Genomic DNA, 24,782 nt, shown 5'->3' on the forward strand with positions numbered 1-24,782 from the left:
TATTAGTTACCCATCCAGAGCTGCTTTTATGTTATGGGCGATGTCACCCTCACCATTTTTAAGAGGCTCTACACAGTAACAAAATGTGTGTGTGTGTGTGTGTGTGTGTGTGTGTGTGTGTGTGTGTGTGTTTTGGAAATCAGGTATGTAGGGAGGAAAGTTGAGGTCAGACATGAGAGAGAAAATATGCAAACCTATGCACACCTTTGTTATCATATCCAAATATTTATTTAAAAAAAGACATCACAAGGTTATAAAATATGTTCAGGGAGTTTATTTATGGTATGATTCTAGTTATTCTGAAAATCCATGCAACTAAAACATTAAATAATTATCCAATTTTCGTTATTGTGTCACCACATACTTAACAAAATATCAGCCAACAGCTGCACTCAGCAACAATACGGTATTCTAAAATGAAATCTGAAATAGTTGAAGAGCAAATGATGTTCCAGTTATATTTTAAGGAATGTATGTAAAATGAAACTGTAAATGGAGGAATATAATGCTGCTATTACACCCTGTGCAGACTTGGTGCCAGCAGGTACATTCATACAAGGGATAAATGAGATGCTGCTTAATAGTCTTGTTATGGATAGGAGTGTTGCACTACTACATCCTGGGCAGAAAATAATTGTTCTAGCAAAATTTCTGGAAGTAAAAGAATTTGAAAAAGTGAAGACCACTGCTTTGCACAATAGTAGATTGTGGCAAGGTGCTGTTACCCTGAGATGGTCCCAGTGAGCATCCAAGAGGTTGTTGGAAGAACGGTGGTTCACTCTCGCCAGCAGGTTCCTGTGGCATTCCTTACAACATAACAGAGGTGCAGTGACACACAAACACATATGCAGATGAGATGAGATGTGCACGTGCACAGGCACACACCATAATTTCTGTTGAAATGGTTAACAATGGCATTTAGGTCTTCCACTTTGAGAGTAAAATTTTATATGTAAATGCTGATGAGAACTACACAGGAAAAATAGCAACAAAACTAGAACTCTGTTGTTATCAACACTTAATAACTCAGTTCTTTTATTGCCAACAAGTTTTTACTTGTTATTACCGTACCTTACTTATATGTTTGATTTATGATATAAGTGTAGAGAATGTGTGTCTCAACCATTCTCATAAATCCCTATAGAAAATCATATATCAGGGGGAGATAAGGACAGTTATCAGGCACACAGTTAAGTACTCAATGGGACTAGCAACACTGAAAATGAGGTAATGGATAACGCAAACTGCTACTGACTTCTTCAGTTCTGTTGTCATGGCTGACACGTTACATAAATGATATATGCTTCCCTTTACTTGGAGAAGTTGAAATTTTCTAGTCTCATGACACACAGAACAATCATCACATGATGAAATGTGCTTAAAAGTATTTTGATAATAGTTTTTTTAAATATCCCTAAATCAAAGCAAACATCTTCCATTTTCTCAAACAAATCAGTTGCACTGTCAGACTCAGATTGTTAATGAATGATGTTGTTGGTCATGAAGGGAATTCTCAAGTTTGGTTTCCCCATCAAACTTATGAGCTGATCCTTTCACTTTCACCATGCTGCAAAGTGTCTTAGTATTTCACTACTATATTTCTTCAGTGTTTATTATCCATGAATTTTTCTTCATCTTATGTGGAAACTGTGTCCTTGTAAGTTTTCAGCTGTCTTAAATTTATTGTTTACTACATTGTAAACAATATAATGGAAGGAAACATTCCACGTGGGAAAAATTATATATAAAAACAAAGATGAGGTGACTTACCGAACAAAAACGCTGGCAGGTCGATAGACACACAAACAAACACAAACATACACACAAAATTCAAAGCTTTCGCAACAAATTGTTGCCTCATCAGGAAAGAGGGAAGGAGAGGGGAAGACGAAAGGAAGTGGGTTTTAAAGGAGAGGGTAAGGAGTCATTCCAATCCCGGGAGCGGAAAGACTTACCTTAGGGGGAAAAAAGGACAGGTATACACTCGCACACACGCACATATCCATCCACACATACAGACACAAGCAATATGTCTGCTTGTGTCTGTATGTGTGGATGGATATGTGCGTGTGTGCGAGTGTATACCTGTCCTTTTTTCCCCCTAAGGTAAGTCTTTCCGCTCCCGGGATTGGAATGACTCCTTACCCTCTCCTTTAAAACCCACTTCCTTTCGTCTTCCCCTCTCCTTCCCTCTTTCCTGATGAGGCAACAATTTGTTGCGAAAGCTTTGAATTTTGTGTGTATGTTTGTGTTTGTTTGTGTGTCTATCGACCTGCCAGCGTTTTTGTTCGGTAAGTCACCTCATCTACATTGTAAACAGATATTTGTCACACATGCAGTTTCACATTTGACTATGACACTATAAACATCATAACCAATTGCAAATAAACTTTCATTACTCAGTACAGTCACACTGTTCCACTTCCTCTTACAAGATAACAGAGCAATAATGTCATATTCATAGATGTTCAATGTTTTTTTTACCATAGAAAATCCTGAAGCATTTTTGACACCTAGAGAAAATACTTTCTTATATTATTATTCCCCTCAAATTAAAATTTAATTTGTATTGTAATTAAGACTCTTGGCTTAATTTATTTTATGCAGTTCATCTAACAATATAGAGCACTCCTTAGTAGTAATTGCTATGTCGATATTCTAGAACAAATATTATTAGCAGTACACCACTTATAAGACTAAATGAATGATTTCATCTTATTTCCTTCATGTACAGCAGTAATGACCATCACAAAGTAGCATTTTTTTATTGTGTATCTTTGCTTTGTGCAAAAATGGAATATTACTGCTCCAGGAGAGCACAGCAATTTGCTCTTCTAGAGCAAATTGTTAAATTAAAATTAACAGATTTCTGTAGCTTCATGGCTCCTTGGTGTTCTTTCATATCTCGGGACTGTTGAGTAATACACAGTATGATTCATGACTGTACTGTGTAAGACAAAAATGCTCTGCCACAGTATCTATCACTTCATATCAGTTTGCTAGCAAAAATGTGGGTACATAAGCCATGGGTGTATAATTCACACTGCATCTAATTGTACTCAGTAGGTTCTTTGCCTTCACTTTCTGGTGCAGTGTCACTACATGGCAATATTTGACAAAATTCACTTGCATTACTAGTGCCTACGAGTCTGATTTTTTTATGTATCGTCATCTAATATCAAAAAGATTCCATTTGATATATTAAAGCAACACAAATGTATCATTTATCTTAGATAGCTTTTCTTTGCTCAACCATTGATTTCTATTAGAAATAAACACATAGGAACAAAAAATGATGGATTAGGGATCACAATCCTTCAACATTATTGTTTCATTTACTGAGAGTTCATTCAGGAAACAGAAGCTGGAAAGTGTAACTCTTCCAACAGTTAAAAAGAACAAGTAACAACAGTCTTCCAGTTTTGATCATTACCATTATTTACAATTGGTAAATAGTGTGCCATATTTACTCCTAAAGCACTCTCAAAGAGGAAAATTTAGTTATGAATGACTACTTTTTCTGGATTCACTCACTAAGAAAGGAGAATAAAGTTACTCAGTCAGTCAGTCTCTCTCTCTCTCTCTCTCTCTCTCTCTCTCTCTCTCTCTCTCTCTCATCCAACACACAAATTTATATAAATAAAAGTATTACTAAATTTTCAATCCAGAAAAATTATTTGTATGGATCAGAATGTTTATTAACACACAACAAATATGACATACAGCCAATGTTATAATTTTGTGGTTCATGCACACAGACTGAACACAGTGCTTGTATTAACACTGAGACAGAGAAATAAAACATCCAATGAAAAATGAACAGCTTTTACCACTGATCATAACCAACAGTTAAAGAAGCAAATAGATCAAATTCACATTCACCTCTCTATACATGTTCCCCAACTCCTTCCCTTGCTGTCTCTACACACAATTTGAAGTAGCTCTGCATCTTTTGTCCTTGTAGTGGACTTTTTGCATTGCTTAATAATGTTGAACATTGCTAAGCTGTGCAACTCGAGGCCAGTTTTTAGGAAGTGTAATATGATAATGAAGTGATATTTTGTAAGTTTATATAATTTCAAGGAGTTATTCTATGAACTCCATTCAAGTTTGTCCTCATTTTGTGCAGCTCACTGAAGTGTTTGGCAAAAGTTACAGAAAATTGTACCTCCCCTCCTTCAACTCAACAATGACTGAGATACAGTGATAAAATGGGGAAAATGTTCTTACTAAACATATATGGACAAATGCATGCATATGGAACAAAGAGGTAACATAAACATGCTGTAACAGGAAAAAATTAAACAATATAATTTCTGAAAACATTTTTGTATAATTAATATAATCAGACCATCTAAGACACCCAGCTCCAGGTACACAGAATAGTTGTATCTTGTACCAATCAATTTTACGTTGCCATACAGCGATCATCACATTCAAAGTTGATCGCAGTTTCAACAGTTCCAGATTGTCTATATTTGAAACATAAATTTAAATGGATTACACTTAGAGTCAGATACATCTGTGTATCTGACTCACAGATGTCCATGGTTCTTTTATGGCTCAGGTCTTTTTTTCTGAAATATGCTGTTAATACTGACTCACAGTTGCTGAATAGCACTTTACAAGGTGAGGGTAATGCCATGGTCAGGACACTCCCCAGATTTGAGTTCTATTGATTATACCTCAGGTTCACTTAGAAAACATTTTTCAGCTAGGCCAATGCCTTCCATGAGTATTTCAAAACTGAAGATTGATATTTTTGAAGAATACCAATATGCTATACTGGAACTCATCAGCAACCCATTTGAATCAGTAACATGCACTTGCGAACCACTATTGGTTGTTTGGGTGATCTTGCCATGTGACACGGGAGAGTATTTATGGATGCTTCACTTGTAGTCCATTAATGCAAAATTTGTTCTCTCATGTCTCAAGTCATTTACAAGAGGTTTATCACAATAAGCAAAATGGTTTTACTACATATGTATGAAATACATTAAGGGGGTAGTCCTCTTTGAAAATTTGAAAACATTGACTCTTTTTGCTTAAAATGTTCTCTGTGGTGTTCATCCCAATTTTGTCACAAACTCTGTTACCGAGTTACAAGGCAATTTGTGAAAAAGTGCCTCTGAAAACCATTCACAGCGGGAAACAAATATTCGATGTCATGGCCAATGTGGCAGCATGTAATTTCAATGATGGCCTAATAGGCATTATGGAAATCATGAAAGTGCTTGAATTTGATATTGGATTGGCTATAATGGGTCACTGTCCTCAACACAACATTGCCCCCCCCTTTTTTTTTTATACAAATAACCGGTACCATGAATACTATTGATTTTTGTATAGCTGAACTTCATATGATTTTGTATACAATGTGTTATGTTTCAGGCTAAAATATGTAAAAAGAAATTAATTCGTTAGTACTCTGTACGTGCAGTTAAAATTACACTTCTTTTAGAAATATTTGAAACTATGAAAGTTTTGGTATGCTCACAACAAGATTTGGAGCCAGCAACAACAACAAGAAGAGAAACTCAAGATAAGTAAAAAGTTCTTCTTTTGTATATCTTAAGTCTCTCAAAGCTTTCAAAATTTGTGCAAAGACAGAGAATTCAATGTTATATGTGGGAGGGTAACACTACAAGGACCACTATGGCAATCAAGAAGGTGGAGGAGGACTTCCTTTTGGATATGGAAAGATTGCTGTATGGTCCAAAAATCATTGACTGGAGGTACACTTGACTACAAAAAATGTAACTCAGAACTTCAAATGGGTATTTTTCAAATTTTCAGGAAATGTAAATTTAGAATGGTAAATTTGAAGTTGATTGGAATTTGATGCCAGCATTCTAAATTGATTTCTCTATTAACATACACAGGCATATTCCAATATCTTCAATAGTCTATTTTCAGAGCATGCTTCTGTCTCTATTTTTTGAGCAAAAAAATGACAGTTTGTTCAACATGTCACCATTTTGTTAGAACTGAATATTTTTCAGTTATCCTATGTATGTTGATAGAAAATATACTGAAAATGCCTGATAAACATATTTTGTTAAAGGTCCATTAGGAGGGCTTGAGGAATTCCCACTGATGACCAATGATCCAGCTGCAAGGAGTCACTTGATCTGACGGAATGGTTACATGGAGCATCCAGTGTGGACTTCTCAAAGAAAAAAAATCTATAATGAATAGAATTGATCACAGATTTAACATTACCTTTTATTTTAATTGAAAAAAAAAATCATTAAAATCATCTATATTTCATGTGTTCCGAGAAGGACTGCTTTCTTAAGAAATGCAGCAATCTCTTGTAAAGACTGGTACAGATGTACCCAGAATGAATTTTCACTCTGCAGCATACTGTGCACTGATCTGAAACTTCCTGGTGGATTAAAACAGTGTGTCAGACTGAGACTCAAGCCCCTGACAATTTCATTCCATGAGCAAGTGCCCAACTGACTGAGCTATCTAGGCACAACTTCTGCTAGTACAGGGTGTATACGCAGACAAGGAAAAAAATTCCCACATTTTTCCTGGATTTCCCGGTTAAAAATACACATTCTCCCAGACCAAAATACACTTTTTCTGTGTTAAGTGACAGTATACTTCCCCTCGGAACTGTAAAACTTATCAATCCTTTGAACGGGTAAGGTTTTATGCATCAACTTGGAACTTCCTGGCACATTAGTAAGCAACCACGAGCGAAAAAAAAAAATTTGATGTGCATATTTTCATATTACGAAAGTATAAATTCGAATTCTACCAAACACAGCACATTATACTCCATCATAAGAATAAACCTGATGTAAACAAACGCAAATGCGATGATTGATCAGAAGCTATAGCACACCAGAGTTTTTAAGTTCTTGGAAGTAAGTCCTACTTATGTATTAGATATTTTATTACAAAGTTACATTAAATCAAATTTTAAGATATTCCAATGTATTAACAGCCATCAAAATTTTTCTTAATCACACTTTAGCTACATAGTTTTTATTTCAAGCCATGTGGCGTAGCCGTGTGGTCTGAAGCACCTTGCCACAGTTCTTGCCCTTTACACCCCCACCCCCCCCTCCTCCCCCATCGGAGGTTCGAGTCCCCCCCTCGGGCACGCGCGCGCAGTTGTGTGCGTGCGTGCGTGTGTGTGTGTGTGTGTGTGTGTGTGTGTGTGTGTGTGTGTGTGTGTGTGTGTGTGTTGTTTTGTCCTTAGCATAAGTTATTTTGAGTTAGATTAAGTAGTGTGTAAGCATAGGGACCAATGACCTCAGCAGTTTGGTCCCATAGGAACACCACAAATTTCCAAATTTTTTATTTCAAAAATTGTGTACAGTCACAGCCCCTGCATTGTTGTGCTCTGATTGTCACGCTGTTAATGTGCAGTATGAAAATGGCAAAATGGCTTAGGCTGCTTCCTGTAATGTAGTGAAACACAGTTAAAAAGTGCCGAGAAATAGGTTGTTCTCAATGTTTTTCATAAATTTACAGAGATAATTGGCTTTGAAGTTTCCGAGGTGTAGTAATATATACAGATGACTCATAGGATCACATCGGATTTGTAGCGGAATCAGTAGTGTAATAGATTGATGACCAAGTGCAGTTTATGGTTGGCTTGCTCAAAACTCATCTGTGTCATTTTTTTCCTCGTTCAATTTTAAATACCTACATCTCGTAATTGTAAAATTCACCATTTTTTATGAATAATTTTCATCTTCCGGTTTCTAATTACATATTGCATGCAAAATTCCTGTTTTTATTCAAATACAAATTTTTAATTATAGATATTTTATGAAAGACTGTTAATAAAAATTTCTTAAGTTAAGAAAACAGAACAATTTAATGTCATAAGGCAACAATGGAAAATCAAATACTCTTTAGTTGGAATATGTCGACTGTTTTATACCACAGATGTATATAAGTATCATATAAACGTGAAAAAGAATCCTTTTCACAGCATCGGGCACACAGTACAAATGCAGCATTTTCACATTTGCCACTGTATCATTACAATATGAAACCAAAAGAACTGATCTGGAGCCAAGTTATCAGATTTGGCCCGAGAAGTAACAAGACTGTGAAGCTACCAGACATACTGGAACAAATGCACGCAGCTTTTTTACGTGTCACTGCCAAATGCTGGTGGGATATAGAATGGCTCGTGATAAAAGAAGACGAAAAAATGTAGCGCGTGGTTGGCTTTGTGGATTCTGCTGTTGATAGGCTCATTATCAACATAGCAGGAGACACTTCCAGAACTGAAATGTATTTCCCAGATTTGTATAGGAAGGTGCTAAGAGATTACCAGATGACTGACTATAATTAATACCTTCAGTGGCTTCAGTATTCAACAGTTTGGTGAAATCCCTGCAGTATTATTTTGCATTACACACAGCCTGCTCAGAAAAATTACCCTATGTGTAAATTAGAAATTTTCTTCACTCTTGTTTGTAATTAGAATACTATGTCAGTCGAAAACGAGAGAATTTTATGTTTTCCGTCTGGTCGCCTAAGAAGAACGCGGTAGTGCTGGAACTTTTTCGAATATTTTTTCATTCTCTTTCAAAATTAAATGAAATTCAAAGCTATATTGTTTCTTTCCTCATCTCTTTTTAGATCTGAATTGCAACTGCTCATATCATAGCAGGTTAGTTGGACCACGTGCTGGCCAGTGCTGTCCAAGTTTAATGCACCAGTAAAGCTGTTGTCCCGCATTATTGCTCAGTCTATGTGTGCCTAATACAGCATAAAACGTATCCTTACGATCGCACTTGAGTGTACTGGTCACAGCTTGGCTTCCGCCCCATGTGAAATGAAATCCAATGTGATTCAAGCAAACACGGAAGAATACATGGCGTAATGTTTACATCAGGTTTATTCTTATGATGAACAGAGTATAGTTTCCGAAGCATTGAAATCGAGATTGCAATGCGCTTTTGTAAGTCAATCATAGCTCATGCCATGTGATCTCATCAGCAAATGAAAGCAGATATTCAGAGCGTATAACACGAAATGTAGTTAGTAGACAGTACCATCACTGTGCTGTTTGAGGCTTTCCCGGCGCTGCATCTGCTTGATAGCTTCTCGGGACTTACGCCGGATAATATTGTAGAAGCCGCACAATATTTCAGCGAGACAACTGCCCGGCATCTTCAGGTGCTACTGTCGCGTCGCTGAGAAACGCGCCAATTTATATGCTGGCTTTCTAGAACAGCGCAGGTGCCAGCGGGACATAACGTCATCGAAGACCAATCGTAGGCAGCGTCGAATACCAGAGTCCTCTGCTGGAGAAACGGGTCGCGGTCTGCGGAAGCGCGCCGCGGCGCGGGAAATGCGGCCGGGAGCGACGGACCCCGTTCGCGCGCGCGAAGTGTTGGCGCCCGATTTTAAGCATCTGCGCTAAGGCTTCCCATCTGCGTTGACTCGGTGCGGTTGCTAATCTGTGGCTGACGGTTCCTTAGTGCCGACAAGGCTGGTTCCCAGGCTTTGCTCAGGTGAAACCCCGTGTCTCTGTTTATTAGCTCACTGCTTATACGTATTTCGACCGCCTCTTTGATGATGGAGTCCCAGTATGTGGAAGCATGCGAGAGGATCTTGGTTTCTTCGTAATTCATGCCGTGTCCCGTGTCAAGGCAATGTTCAGCAACCGCAGATTTCTCTGGCTGACCCAACCTCGTGTGACGTTTACGAAGAAACCAAGATCCTCTCGCATGCTTCCACATACTGGGACTCCATCATCAAAGAGGCGGTCGAAATACGTATAAGCAGTGAGCTAATAAACAGAGACACGGGGTTTCACCTGAGCAAAGCCTGGGAACCAGCCTTGTCGGCACTAAGGAACCGTCAGCCACAGATTAGCAACCGCACCGAGTCAACGCAGATGGGAAGCCTTAGTGCAGATGCTTAAAATCGGGCGCCAACACCTCGCGCGCGCAAACGGGGTCCGTCGCTCCCGGCCGCATTTCCCGCGCCGCGGCGCGCTTCCGCAGACCGCGACCCGTTCTCCAGCAGAGGACTCTGGTATTCGACGCTGCCTACGATTGGTCTTCGATGACGTTATGCCCCGCTGGCGCCTGCGCTGTTCTAGAATGCCAGCATATAAATTGGCGCGTTTCTCAGCGACGCGACAGTAGCACCTGAAGATGGCGGGCAGTTGTCTCGCTGAAATATTGTGTGGCTTCTACAATATTATCCGGCGTAAGTCCCGAGAACCTATCGAGCAGTAACATCACTGTTAACTAGTGCGAACACACAAGTAGGAAAAGTTAATGGTTTACATTAATATACAAATGCGGCTACAAGAGCAGCTACGCTTTCACATATAATACTGGCTGGGGTTGGGTTGTTTGGGGGAGGAGACCAGACAGTGAGGTCATCGGTCTCAACGGATTAGGGAAGGACGGGGAAGGAAGTCGGGCGTGCCCTTTCAAAGGAACCATCCTAGTCTTCTGGGCCCGAAATTGGTATAAGTGGCTGGTCCTCAAAGTGTTAAGTTTAAAATGAGAGTCAAACACTCTGTGATTTTAAGAAATTCATCGCACATTCTCATACGCAACATATAAAAGAGAATTTAAACTGAATGCAACACTTTTCAGATCACCATTTTCAATATTTTCCAGCGAGCTACTAGAAACAGATTCATTTCGGCAGTTGCCACTGATCGCCAGAACAAAGGTTGTTACTGTGCATGTACAGCTGTGATGACTTAGGAAGCCTGTATGTTTTTACTTTTAAAGGATCAAGAGATCTTACATTACATGATAAAAGAAACGGGACATCAGATGATACTCAAAGAGCATCGGAATTTTGCAAACCATACTAAAATAGATAATTCCACTTAAAGCGCACATTCATATGTCCAGATTCACAATGAAGTAGGTGCCAACCTGATATTAAGCTTTTCAGTGTGGTTTTTGGGATGTAAATTTTCTTGGAGTACCAGTACTTCAATATCTCATGTTTGGTTCTTTATTATGGCATAATGCCATACGTGAAAGAAGATGAAAATGCGCACTTGAAATCTAGAAAACAGTTGACACTAGCCAATAGCCTAGAATTGAATACTTCGTTTCAAGTAAACTGACTGCAGAAAAGATCAACAACAGCCAAATTTCTTTCGCAAACTGACGAAAATAACTTCGTTGTTCTGCAAGGCAATTAACGCTTGACTGTCAAAAACCCAGAAATAAAATAAAACCAAACAACTGAAACTAATAACATATTTCAGCTTTCTATAATTACGTGAATGTATTTTAATTCAATTGATGGCTCCCGGCCACAGAAATCGTTTGATGTGAGAGCTGTAAATGAAGAGGAAACAGCAAAATCACTAAATGTAAACACTGCATGGCAGCAGAATTTTTCAGGGCAGCATCTGGCTGCTTGCTACAGCCAATACAGCCAACAGCCACCTTCAAGCAGCCAGAAGCGGGAGAACATACTGTTCATACGTGATTCAACTGCGCAGGGGCATGAGCCGCTGGCAACTGCTCTAATGAAGCTAATGTAAATAGTTGTGATGTCACGCTCATCGCAAGCAGTTTGTTATGAAGTTGTGCACAGTCTTTCGTCCTGAAGTCTTTAACACACTTTGCTGTTGGCAGACACTTCCATGTGCAGTGCGTCTTGTTGTGAAAGGCACGTTTCCTTTGCAACTTAAGTTTTGCTTTTTTCCTGTTGTTTATGTTTTATTTCTGCAGTACGATTCTGCAGTAGTGGGATACAGTAATATTCTTTGTTAGACTATCAGTTGTTAGCAGTCAAAATTACAAAAATGTAACTTCAAACTGAGACACTGAAAAATTCTCGAAATTCTAAAAAATTCCTGTGTTTTTCCCGCTTTTCTCCCGGATAAAAAAATTCCCGGGTTTTTCCTGGATTTCCCGGTTGTCCCGGGGCGTATACACCCTGTAGAACATATATTCACTGGAAGCATGTTTAATAAATTTCACCTTGGTAAATTTTAACATAAATGTTAGCCTTACATTCTATAAAAGTAAATCACTGTGTGCTGGGGATATCAATCATCAAGCCCCTGAAGGACTTTTTCCTTTTATTATTTAGATCATAAACCATTATCTAATTGTAATAATTATTATTTTATTGCTTACTCACAAGAGGCATGCTAATCAAAGAGCAAACTCAGAAAGACATTATATGACCAATAACCTTTTAAATGGACAAAATGTTGCACAACACTGCTCCAGAAAACAGTAATAAATTTGAGTGAACTATTGGGTAACAAAAAGTGAAGGTGTTTTAAACTTTTTTACAAACATTTTTTCTTTAATACATATTCAAGACATCTTTCTTGTGAGTGGGAGGATGATAACTGGACAAAATCTCAATCACAAAATGACAAGTAGCTGTCAAATTTTTGTCCAACATGAACATCCAGCACTTTCACATTAATAAAAATTTAGTAGATACTGAAATAGAATGATCACACACATTCAGTTGTAGGTAGAAGCTGTGGCAGACTTCAGTTCAATGGGAAGAAACTGGGAACATTCAGTCAATCTACAAAGGAGACTATTTACAAACCACTCATGCAACTCATCCTAGAATATTGCTCAATGACTGACAAAACCATTGAAAGCTCGAGTTATCATTCTAATTTGATATGGCGAGAAAACAGAATATTTTATTTAAGAATGCTGTCAAGAAAAACTATATTTCTTTATCATCAATCAACCCTTATAAAGGAACAAGAAAAGGACAACAGTCAGGGAGGGCTTTCAGACAGCATATTCACACAAACTTCAAACAACAGTTAACGAAATAAAGTTAACAGAGTCGAAACATGAACAGGTAAGTTATGTACCAACAAATGTGATAGAAAGAGCCAAAGAAATATATAATGCTATTGAGTATTTTATCTAATCTCTAAAACAAACAATACAATCAGTCACGACTCTATAATTTGCAAGTAACGAAATATTCCTAAGACATTAATATCTTCAAGATGTGATTTTAAGTCTCACAGTAAAACTGATAATTTTTTTGAAGTAATTCACTTTCATGTCTGTTCTGAATTCATGTGACATGTGGACAGATAACTGTCACATTAGTGTTTATCTGATCCCTAGGAATTTACTTTCACCACAAGATGTTTCGACAAGTAAATGTAACAATAGTTAGAGAGGTACTGACAGTGATGTAATATCGGGGATGAGGGCACTATACCCTCCTTTAAGCGACAATTTATAATTACCATTAATTTATAATTATTGCTGAATAACAAAAAATTTAAATCAAGTCAATTAAAGAAAAGTATTGTATCACACATACTTCATCTGTAACTTAAAAATACACTAATTGATATTATTATCTGTAAACTAATTCTTCTCAGTGCAACTTCTTCCATTTTTGTAGCACATGTTTTACGAGCAGTTTTATTAACTTTGTATGATCTAAATCAGCTGTCTACATCACTACACTGAACAATCTAATTTTTAGCATACACTAGTTAAACTAAATGTACACATTTGGTAGCTTGAACTAATGCCTGCATCTTAATACTTCTAATGATTTAAAGACAATAAATTTGTATTTTAGTGCAAAAAATCTGAGACTACCATAATGGTACAGATTTCATGAAAACCATGTCTCAGGTGTAAAAGTTTTGAATAAACCAGTTTTCAGTTGTGCCATGCTGAACAGTAAGAACACATATTAAAGAAAAAAGAAAACCACAACCACAGCAAAGATACTGTGTGCAAAAAATGTCTGTATTTGTGGAATAAATAAGCACCCCTACATAAGAAATCTAAAAACCATATAAAAATTAACAGTGTGATAGGAAACAGTATGCTATTATAAATCAAATATACCTTAGCTAGATCGCTGAGATTGTTGAACCTCTCAAAGCAGTCTGCAGTCTCAAGCGTGAGTTGTTGCCACGAGGGGAGGAGTTTCATATACTCGTGCAGCCGAGCCTGCAAGGTCTCGTATGATGCCAACAGAATACTGCAGACCTCCTGGTGCACATGGCGTGCATGTGCCAGTCGTGAACCAGAACTCACACACTTGGTGCTGTTCTGAAACAAGATACACAGATGTCATTCACTTCTTGGAAGGGTTATAGAGACTAACAATTCTTCAGTTTCTTAAAGTGAAGAGTGACAGTAAACATCCTATCTGATCAAAAGTACCTGGACAGCTCTATAATGCATAATTTTGAACTAAATGTCATGAGAGGCAGACCCACCAGTATACAAGGAAGTGGGGAGTAGAGTGTTGTCAGTAGAGTCGCAGTAAGAGCACAATGGTTCAGTTGAAAGAGCTTAGTGACTTTGAACGATGGACTAGTCACTGGATGTCACGTGAGTAACGAATCCATCAGGAACATTTCAACCCTCCTAAAGCTGCCCAAGACGCCTGCTGGTGATGTGACTGTGAAGTGGAAATTCGAAGGAACAACCATAGCTAAATGAAAACCAAGCATACCTCATGTACTAGCAAACAGGGACTGTTTGGCACTGCTGGGGGCAGTTGTACAAAATTTCGTGAAATCAGTAGGAGGAATCACTTGTGCATTCCTCAGTGGAATGAATCACCCTGAAATTGACTAGCCTGCCAAGAGCCCTGATCTAAGCCCAATGGAATACTTTTGGGATGAATTGCAACATCGACTTTGCTCCTGACCTTAGCATCCAATATCACTACCTCTTCTCTTTTTGGCTCTTGAGGACAAATGGGCTGCCATTCCTCCACAGATATTCAGACACCCCACTGAAAGTGCCCTCAGCAGAATTGAAGCTGTCAAAAGTGAAGTGTGGATGCACCCAATATTAATGTCTACCAGCACGTGTCTGGACACTTTTGATGAGATAGGGCTCCTCTTTTGGAGTACTGCTGCACGTTGTGGGATCCTTAACAGATAGGATTAATGGGGTACTTCGAGAAAATCCAAAGAAGAGCAGCACATTTTGTATTATCAAGAAATAGGGGAAAGAATGTCGCTGACATGATACAGGCCGGCCGAAGTGGCCGTGCGGTTAAAGGCGCTGCAGTCTGGAACCGCAAGACCGTTACGGTCGCAGGTTCGAATCCTGCCTCGGGCATGGATGTTTGTGATGTCCTTAGGTTAGTTAGGTTTAACTAGTTCTAATGACCTCAGCAGTTGAGTCCCATAGTGCTCAGAGCCATTTGAACCATTTTGCACATGATACAGGATTTGGGGTGGACATCAATAAAACAAAGGCATTTTTCATTGCGGTGGTATCTTCTCACGAAACTTCAGTCACCAACTTACCCCTCCAAACGCAAAAATATTTTCTTGATGCTGACCTACACAAGGAGAAACAATCATTGTAATAAAATAAGGGAAATCAGAGGTCGCAAAGAAAGATATAGGTGTTCGTTTATGCTACGCACTGTTCGAGATTGCAATAACAGAATTATTGTGAAGATGGTTTGATGAACACACTGCCAGGCACTTAAGTGTGATTTACGAGCATCCACATAGATGTGTGTAAATGTAGATACAGTGTACTTCATTGGAATATCAGCTGAACACTATGATATTACCACACAACCAAGAAATACATAGTGTCCATAAATTATCTTTACAACTTAAAGAGTTCAAAAACTTCAAAACTATACCAGATATTAACAAATGGTTTTCAATATGTGACAAGGTAACTCAGAGCCTTATTTGCCATTCAGGTGCTGCAATTTTGACACAAACATGAACTTGAAATCCTGATAAAATGTGGACTCCATAGGAGAAAGTTCAGTGTGTAGCCTGGTCATACAGATGAAGTCCAATAGAAACGAAATTTTGGAACACATTATGGAAGGCAACCATCATCCCAACCAAGTATTTGGGTATATGTTGCCCATCTGTTTCAGACACCAAGGAGGACAAGGTACAGCAGGCGTTTGCACGGAGTCCAACAAAATCTGTGCATACGCACCCAGAGAGTTGGATATGAGATGATTAACAGTGCACAGTATCTTGGTTAAGAGGTTATGGCTACATCCCTACAAGGTGCAGCTCCTTCAGGCATTATAGCCTATGTAAAAACCTCAATGTGAACAGTATGCAGTGGATATGCTAGGCAAGACTGATGCAAACAATTACTTTTTGGAAAAGACTGTTTCTCTGAAGAGGCAACGTTTCATATATCTGGCAAACTGAATCATCAGAAAGTGCACATGTGGGGTTCACAGCATTCTCACGTTTCGTGTAAAATGGAAGGAAACAGTGACAAGGCAAAAGTCTGGTGCAGAGTGATGCGCAATTGCATCACTGGTCCATTCATTTTCATCGAGTCTGCTGTCAGCAGTGGTGTTACAAGAGTTTGCTGTACAACAACTGGAACTTTTGCAACTGAACTAAATGTCATACTCCAGCAGTATGGGGCACTATGCCACTGGTCCGTAAATGTCCGTCAATTTCTACATGAAAAGTTTCAGGGTAGGTGGATTGGACAAGGTGGTCGAATTCAATTGGCTTCCACAATCCCGTGAGCTCAGCCCATTAGACCTTCCCGTGAGGTTTTGTGAAGAAACTGGTGTACTGAACCAAGGTTAGAAATATACAGGACATGAATGCACACATTCACAATGCATTTGAACAGGTCATGGTGGAGATCTTGAATCATACGTGGAGAGAAATGGAATTTCAACTTGACATTATCCATCCCATAAGGGTGCATACACTGATTTGTATGAATAAGGAAACAAAAATTTATGAGTTATCTTATCACACATTGAACACCATTTCTTAATACCTAGAATGGTTTTAAACGTATTAAAGCTGTAAAGATAATTTATCAACCAGCTGTATATAATGAGTACAATAAACTGTTACATTAATTTCATCACTTATCAAGGTGACCATATTGATATACATCTAACTGGTGAGAGTAATGAATTTTTTTACACTGTGTTCACAAATGTAACATTCCCTGATCCTGCACTAGAAATCATGAACTCCACCACCACTGCTTCCACTGATACTATTCCTGTGATGGCTGTACCTTTGCATATAAGAATTCAGATAAAAGAAGGGGACCACAGTGTTCCAACAAGTTAGGCCAGGAGATGTGCATGGATACCCTAATGGTTAGTATGACTTTTCATGAAAAGCAAGAAATTCAGTTTCAAGCCCAAGTCCTCGCAAATTTTCGTGTGTCTGTGAAGATGTATATCAATGAGTCACTGTGATTCACGGAATTTTTATTGCATGCTCATATAAACATACACTGTGTCTCAAACCTTTGGGATCAAAATTAAATAGGAGGAAGAGGAACCTAAATTGAAGACTTTGAGATAAGGAACTAACTGTTTGGGATGAATATTTGGTTCTTTGCTGGAATAAACAACTTACATATGTAGTAACAACTTAAGCTCTTAACAACTGATCAGAAGGACAGTCACCACTCTCAGTGCCTGCATTACAATATCACAAAAAATATACCACCCTCCCCCAAATATTTTGGTTACTTGTTGTTATTTGGCTTCACTGCCTGCACACATCATTTAGAATCAGTATATAGTTAAGGCTGCACCACCACTAATATATTTTTTGAAGCACGTATTTTACAGGCCTGTTTACAGAAGAAGCTTATCTCAGATTATCCAACGTTGTCTCCTCTAATTTTACTGTATACACTTTTTTTAATTATATAAATTTCTTCCAATTAGGATTATACTTATTGTGAAACTTTTCCATGCATGTTCATTCAGCTTTTAAAGTGTTGTATCTTGCTGTACCATACATTAAATGCATGTCTTCAACAAGTAACCATTAACAATGGTATAATCCTCTACAGACACATTACAGGCAACTGTGTACTGTTTTTCAAGGCAGTGTCGCCAGTATCACTGTAGCAGCCAGGTGTTTGTTATTTAACATAAGCAGTTTCCAAACACATATCTGATAAACATTGCTCATTCATCACTTTGCACCTCCTAAAATTTCATTTCCAACCATCAGTTCCTTAGCCCAAAACAGCCAGTTTATGATTCTCTATCACCTGTATAGCATTGCCTCAAAGTTTGGGACTAGGACTGTTAATAAAATATCGATATATCTTCGAATAGATATCAATATACATTGGCAATATTGTTTCACCGATATAGCAATACTGAAATGGCAATATCAAATGCTGATATTTTTATATTATACCTTTCCTGCAATTTTTTTTATAAATATTTGAAGTTTTTCATTTGAAATTGTAGTGAAATAGTTTTACTTTCACTGTGTGAAGGAGTCTTACTACTTTTTGAGCTTTCATCATGTCCAGTCTTTCTCTTCAGCTGTATGAAAGAAGCATAGATGGCACAAAGAAGAAATCCGATTGCACTGCAGGGGGTGGGGGTTGTGAAAGGAATAAAAAGATATCCAATTTGAAGAAACAGCATACCAGTTGCGTTTAAAAATTTTTTTTAATGCGACTATTATGCTATTTCTTCACATCGACATTCTTCAAAAACAGTTCCTGACACTGATGAACAAAAATCTAAATGACAAGATCGTTCTTTGCAGTGGGTGGAGATGTGTGAGGGGAAATGCTGACATAATCAGCAATTGGTGCTACCGACAGAAACTGCAATTTTTAACTTAATCATGCAATTTTGAACACTACAACTGCTAGATAGGTCACTGGTATTTGGGCGGGGAGAGGGGGGGGGGGGGAGCGAAGTTGACATTAAGTGTTCCACACAAATCCAATACACAACAAAACCAAATGACAGACCCATTGGCCAACTTTTATTGTGCCACATACCTGCAGTTACCACTGATAGAAACTAGTTATCACCAAGTGCGAATGTGCATCGTTTTCCTTTCAATTCTTGCTCCAAGCGAGATAAGCAGGCTGCTAGCTTGTTGGTCTACAAAATATCTAATAATAAATCAATACTTAAATCTACAGCTCTAAAACTGGCAATACATTTACAATGTCCAGCCGATATTTTTTTTGGCTGGTAAATCAATATTTTTTTCAATATATTGAGGGCTAATAATGATATTTTAAAAAAATGTCAATATATCAGATTCCCAATATTTTCAAAAATATCACCAGTCCTATTTGGCACACACTACATCCCTGGTCTGAGCTAGTAGACATGCTTGCTCTCATCATTCATTGCAGTGATGCTACTCCTGTTACAAGTTTGGTAACCCATTTTGTTACCACTGCCATGGCTACCACAATATTTTATGGGGTGCAGAGCTGAGCCACGCAATTCAACTGACCCGCGCCATCTGGCAGTTGTGTGGGGCCAGCTGCCAAGCAGCAGCATAATCACACATCAGAAGACAGCATTGTCTTAGAGCCTGTGCGCACTGCCTACGGTTAGCACTACATTGAGACACTGAACAACAAACTAACTTCATATAAGCTCAGACCAGAGCAGACTCTCTCTCACATTCTACTGTATTTGCTTGCAGTAACTTTAACTCTGCGCTCTGACAAATTAAGTTTTTATCTTGGACTTGGCCTGGCTCTGTACCTGGACTTGTATGGACTGTTGGAACTGTGTTTACAGTAAAATGTTTACAGCTTTGTGGGTATTCTTATTTGTGTGTGGAATCACAAAACAAGTGGTGGCAAGGGCCATCTGACTTGTCACATGCATTTCTTGCTGATTTGACAATGACATCCAGTAAGTCCTTGAAGACGGTGCTCCAAAGTTTACAGCAGCAGCAGCTGAAAAGCCAGCAGTACTTGGAATTGCAACAGCAAGAACACACAGCCACTTTGGAAAGGGTGCTGACCAGATTACTGACAATGTCGCAGCAGCTGCCAGCCTATCTGCCTCCCTTCCCTGCCTATGATAAGTCTGCAGAGTACTGGGAGGCATACGAGATGGACTTATAGTAACACTGCACTGCCTTCCAGGTAACAGATGCCACTACCATTAAGGGTCTTTTTCTGTCTTGGGCTCTGTTCCCCGTAATCACTCGTTAGGAAAGCTGACCTTGCTTCAGGAACCCATTTCCCTCTCATTTGATGAAATGTATCGATTGTTACCTTCTTATTAGGAACAGCAAACACATGTTATTTTCTCAAGGGTGGAAATTTATCAGTGCACGAAACAACCTCATCAGTCTTAATGCACTTGGGCTGCGGAATTGCAGTCGTATTGTGCTTGGACTGCAGAATTGCAGGTTCTAAGTCAGAACTGCTGCTTTGTTAACTTTCAATGTAAGGAGTCTTATGCTGATACTATGATCTGGGCTGCTATCACTGGGAAGACCCCTGAAAAAGAAGTCTGTTATTGAGCACTACAATTTTAAGAATCCGCTTGGACGATGTTCTTTCCATTACTCAGTTGCTTGAAAATTCTTGAGTGGAGGGCTGACAGTTGGATTCCTGCCTGCTGTCAACTTGGACGACTGCTGGCACCCGGGTCTGGTTGCATTCTCCAAGGCAGAAATCACAGTGTGGTGGTCCATTCATACTCCTCGTGCACCACATGTCCACAGCAGGCTGTTTCCCTCGAGCCCCTTCCATCGTGCCCCACCTGTTTTGTTCACCATAACCAGGTGGATTTCCCTCCAACTGAAGGACATTAATGTCATCAGCTCTGAGTGTGACAACCTTGCCATAGTTTCTAACAAGTTGCTCATCAATGTGCATGTCAATGGGAAGCTACTTCAGTTGCAGTCAGTGCATCCACACTTTGATGGTTCAATGTTGTCTCCAGCTACAAGTAACACTGTTACCTAGAACAGACAACAGATCCCCCTTCTCTGACAATTTATGGCGGATACAGCAGATAAGGTGATGGTGCACCCATCAACTTTTCCCGTGATATATAGTGCTTTCTTAGAAATGTTGTTTGGTTGGGATACCTTTACAGTCTCTGGATTCACATTACCAATTTGGTTAAATTGGTTTCTGACCATGTGCTCTAGAAGGAATTTTGCAAGAACTCTTTGAACATTTCTTCACTGGGACTAGGCAGTTAAGGAGGAACTCGACACGTTGACAGCTATGGAGGTGACTGAACCCATTTCATCCAGCCAGTGGGCCATACCGATTGTAATCATAAAGAACTTGTCTGGAAAACCCTTCCTAAGCAGCAATTTTAAAGTGATGATTAATGCACAGACTGTGATCAACATATATCCCATCCCACATCCAGAGGAACTGGTGGCAAAACTGCAGGAGAACAGTATTATTCAGAGGTGGATTTATTGTGGACATTTCTGCAGCTTCTGCCTGATGAGGACTTTCCGAAGTTACTTGTTACCGACACCCCTATGGTTTCTGTAGATATAAATAGTTGTCGGTTTTTGGGATAGCAAGTGCTTCAGCACTTTTCCAATATTTCTTGGAGCAACCCTCACAACGTATTCCCTACTGTATCAACTATCTCGATGATATTGTGGTCACGAGTCCCTCCTTTGAGGAGCATCTGTGAAACCTTCAGCTTCTGTTTCTGTTTCAAACTCTGCAGGATGCTGATCTCAAGTGTAACTTGGATGAATCGCACTTTTTCCTACTCACTATGAACACCTCAGAAATGTTATCTCCAGGCAGGGACACAGCTGATGCACAGCCAGATTGCTGCCACTGAGGCTCTTCTTCAATGCACTAACCTGAAGAAGCTCCAGGATTTTCTGGGCAAAGTTGTGTATTATCATAAATTCATACCACAAGCAATTACCACTGTGACTCTTCTTAACCAGTTATTGAAAAATGGTGCACCATTTGGCTGGGTGACTGTGTGTGACCAAGCATCCACTAACCTGAAGGAGCCCCCTTGCCTCACTATGTACCAGCTGGATAAGCAGCTTGTCTTGATTACTGATGTGTCCCAGTTCGGGTTGAGGGTTGTGCTTGCCCATCACGACTCTGACAGTTCACAAGAGTTAATTGCATTTGCCTCCAAAATATTCCATGCGGCACCATGGAACTATTCCAAAATTGGAAAGAGGCTATTACTATTAATTATGCAATCAAAAAGTTTCATGTGTTTTTATATGGTGTGAAGTTTCATCTTGTCATGAACTGTAAGCCTTTAGTCTCCCTCTTTGGGTCTGTCACACAATTGCTGAATAAGACAGTCAAAAGACTGCAACTTGAACCCCAGTTCTTTACCCATTACCATTATGAGATCCACTTCCAATCAATGCCTGAGCACTCCAATGCGGACGTACTCTCATATCTGTCTATTGGCCCTGACCCCAGTTTCGACCCGGAGGAAATCCTTTGCTTTTATCTTGAAGAGGAAACTCGGAAGGCAGTGGATGGCTTTTTATTACAAGCAGCCCTGCACCAATGTTACTCACTATGGTCAGCACCCATGCAGCCTTGGGAATGTGTCCACTGGGACTTTGTCGCCCTCTTTTTGGATGCATTCTGGATGCTCATCGTTGAAGCTTACTCCTATTTCCTATACATTATCAACTGCTGTTCTATGATAGGGGACTATACTGCATATTCACTCACCTGCATCTTCTCCATTGACTGTCTTTCCCACAACCTGATGATGGATAAGGGTCTGTAGTTCACCTCTCAGACATTTCTTCCCAGCCCAACAAGAAGACTGAGCACCTCAAAGGGACCTTCACAATACAGATGAAGAAGGACACTGGGGATGCCCCAGTGGAAGAGGGGCTTAGGCATTATCTAAGCTCTTACAGGTCTACTCCTACTGGCAAGAAGGACCTAATGGAGTTGCTACATGAGTGCCAACCATGCATAATGCTACACTTTCTATTGTCAACTCCTCACAAACCTCACACGCCTCACTCAGTTCAGTCAGCGTGCTATGCACCCAACACCCCAGTCTGGGGGTTGCATTTTGCTGCAGTGAGTGTTGGATTCCAGAGGTAGCACACTGTCAGTGGAGCCGGCAAGTCTTCACGCTGCAGACAGGTGACAGGCTGGTAGTCCAATGTTGCAAACAAATTCCACCTGCAGATAGTGGAACAGCCTCCACCTCCACTACCCCCACATGACCCTCCCAAGCAGACCCACCTATCAGAACTCAGTTTTCTGTCCTCAGTGCCACCTCTCGGGGTACCTTCTCTTTCCTCGGCCCAGCCTCCTGCGCTGTGGTCCCCCTTGGCCACAGCCCCCCCTCCCCAATCTGTTGTCTTTTCCAGCCCCACACAGGATCGCCATGAGCTCATTCAGTGGGTGGAGCTGCTGAGTGAGCCACAAGAGTCTCCTCCTCACATTCCTGCTCCCAAACCCGAGGAGTCTGACATCCACACGGCTACCATTCATGTGTCAGCACCTCTAGCAGCTGGCATCACACCACAGAAGGTCTGCTCACAGTGGACTCATCATTGCCAGGGACACTTCATGCCCTATGTTCCAATGGTGACAGACAGGGAGCTGCTAGAAAGTCTCTTCACGTTTGCTGCCAAATCCTAAAATCAACTTGATTCAATATTTTGGCAATCCAACTGTTTGCTGTCTTCAGGAGAATGCCGCCGGCACTGCTACTGAGTCTCGCTGAGAACTGATGCCAAGGCTGCAGATTGACATCCTATACAGTCCTCCATACCATGCATGGTGCATGCACCGCCAACCACAGTTGCTGCCCTCCAAGGCTGGGCAGGTGGCATCGCCCATAGTAGAACATTGGCAGCACTGATGCACTGCACTCAGAGACTATTTTCGCCATGTCCTGCTAAGAGGGAATCCATTGTTTGTGTTGATTAAATTTTCTGCCAACCTTATTTCAATTGCCACTTTGTAAACACTGTTCCAAAAGCCAGAAGTGTTGGCAACTATCTCAATTTTATCAAATTTCACCCCCAGTCCCTCGTTTAAGCAATGTTCTGCTACTGCCAGTTTTTCTGGCTGTTGCAGCCTCATATGACAGTGACGTTCTCTAGACCAGCTGTGAACTGTGCGAGTCAAATGCACAGTTCAAGACAACTACGTAAAACATCGTTGTCATACAAGACTACAACAGCCAGAAAAATTGACAGTAGCAGAACACTGCTCAAACAAGGGGCACAGGATGAAATTCGACGAAACTGTGACCAGTTTTTTGAAACAGCATTTATAAAGAGGCAATTGGAATTAGGTTGGCAGAAAATCTGATTAATAGAGACAACGCATTTCATCTTTACTGAATGTGGAACCTTGTACTATCCAGCATCAAAACAGAACATTCTTCGGTGCGGCCAGTCTGACTGTTCGAAAATAGTCTCCGAGTGCGATATATTGTTGCCATTGGTGTTCTATTACAGGCGGTGCCACCTGCTCAGTCTTGGAGGGCAACATCTGTGGTGGGTGATGCATGCGCCGTGTACAGTATGAAGGCAGAAGGATGTCGATAAGCAGCTTTGGCATCAATTCTCAGCGGGACTATTTTAGGATCAGGCACCAAAGCGAGAGAGATTTCCAAGGCTTATTACACTGGGAAAGCCTACATAGTCACAGGTAGCTGCTGTTTGTGCCGTGTGTAACAGTCTCTGAAGCCCAGAAGGCCATGAATATATGAATATCATCTTCCTGCATACCAAAAGGCAGTACCCAGTACAGGGGAGGGATGCTGGCGTTGCATCGACTCACCTTCGATATTCTTCCCTGCCCTCCCAAAGGGAGAGAACTGTGGTAACCCATATTTTCATCACTTGTTTCATACTGGCAACACTGCGGGGGCTACCACAGCATTTGATGAGGCGCAGACACAAGCTGACAAAATTCAGCATGTCCAGGGATGGCACCATCACATGTCAGAAGATAAACCCACCTCAGAATCTGTCCCGTGTCACTGACTGCCAGAGTCATCTTAAGAAATTGATTAACAGACTAAGTTCTTATAACACTGGACTTGTACAGACTGTCAGA

The 24,782-nt window shown here is 40.0% G+C and overlaps 1 protein-coding gene across 1 annotated transcript in view; it reads right to left on the reverse strand.

Moving 5' to 3' along the window:
* The window catches only part of LOC124605342 (protein FAM135A), a 600,028-nt gene that overhangs the window by 147,114 nt on the left and 428,132 nt on the right, over window positions 1–24,782 (reverse strand). Inside the window, exon 7 of the mRNA XM_047136953.1 lies at window positions 13,836–14,042. Within this exon, the coding sequence (XP_046992909.1) occupies window positions 13,836–14,042 (207 nt within the window). The remainder of the gene's footprint in view (window positions 1–13,835; window positions 14,043–24,782) is intronic.

Source organism: Schistocerca americana, chromosome 3 (assembly GCF_021461395.2).
Source record: "Schistocerca americana isolate TAMUIC-IGC-003095 chromosome 3, iqSchAmer2.1, whole genome shotgun sequence".
Lineage (NCBI taxonomy): Eukaryota > Metazoa > Arthropoda > Insecta > Orthoptera > Acrididae > Schistocerca > Schistocerca americana.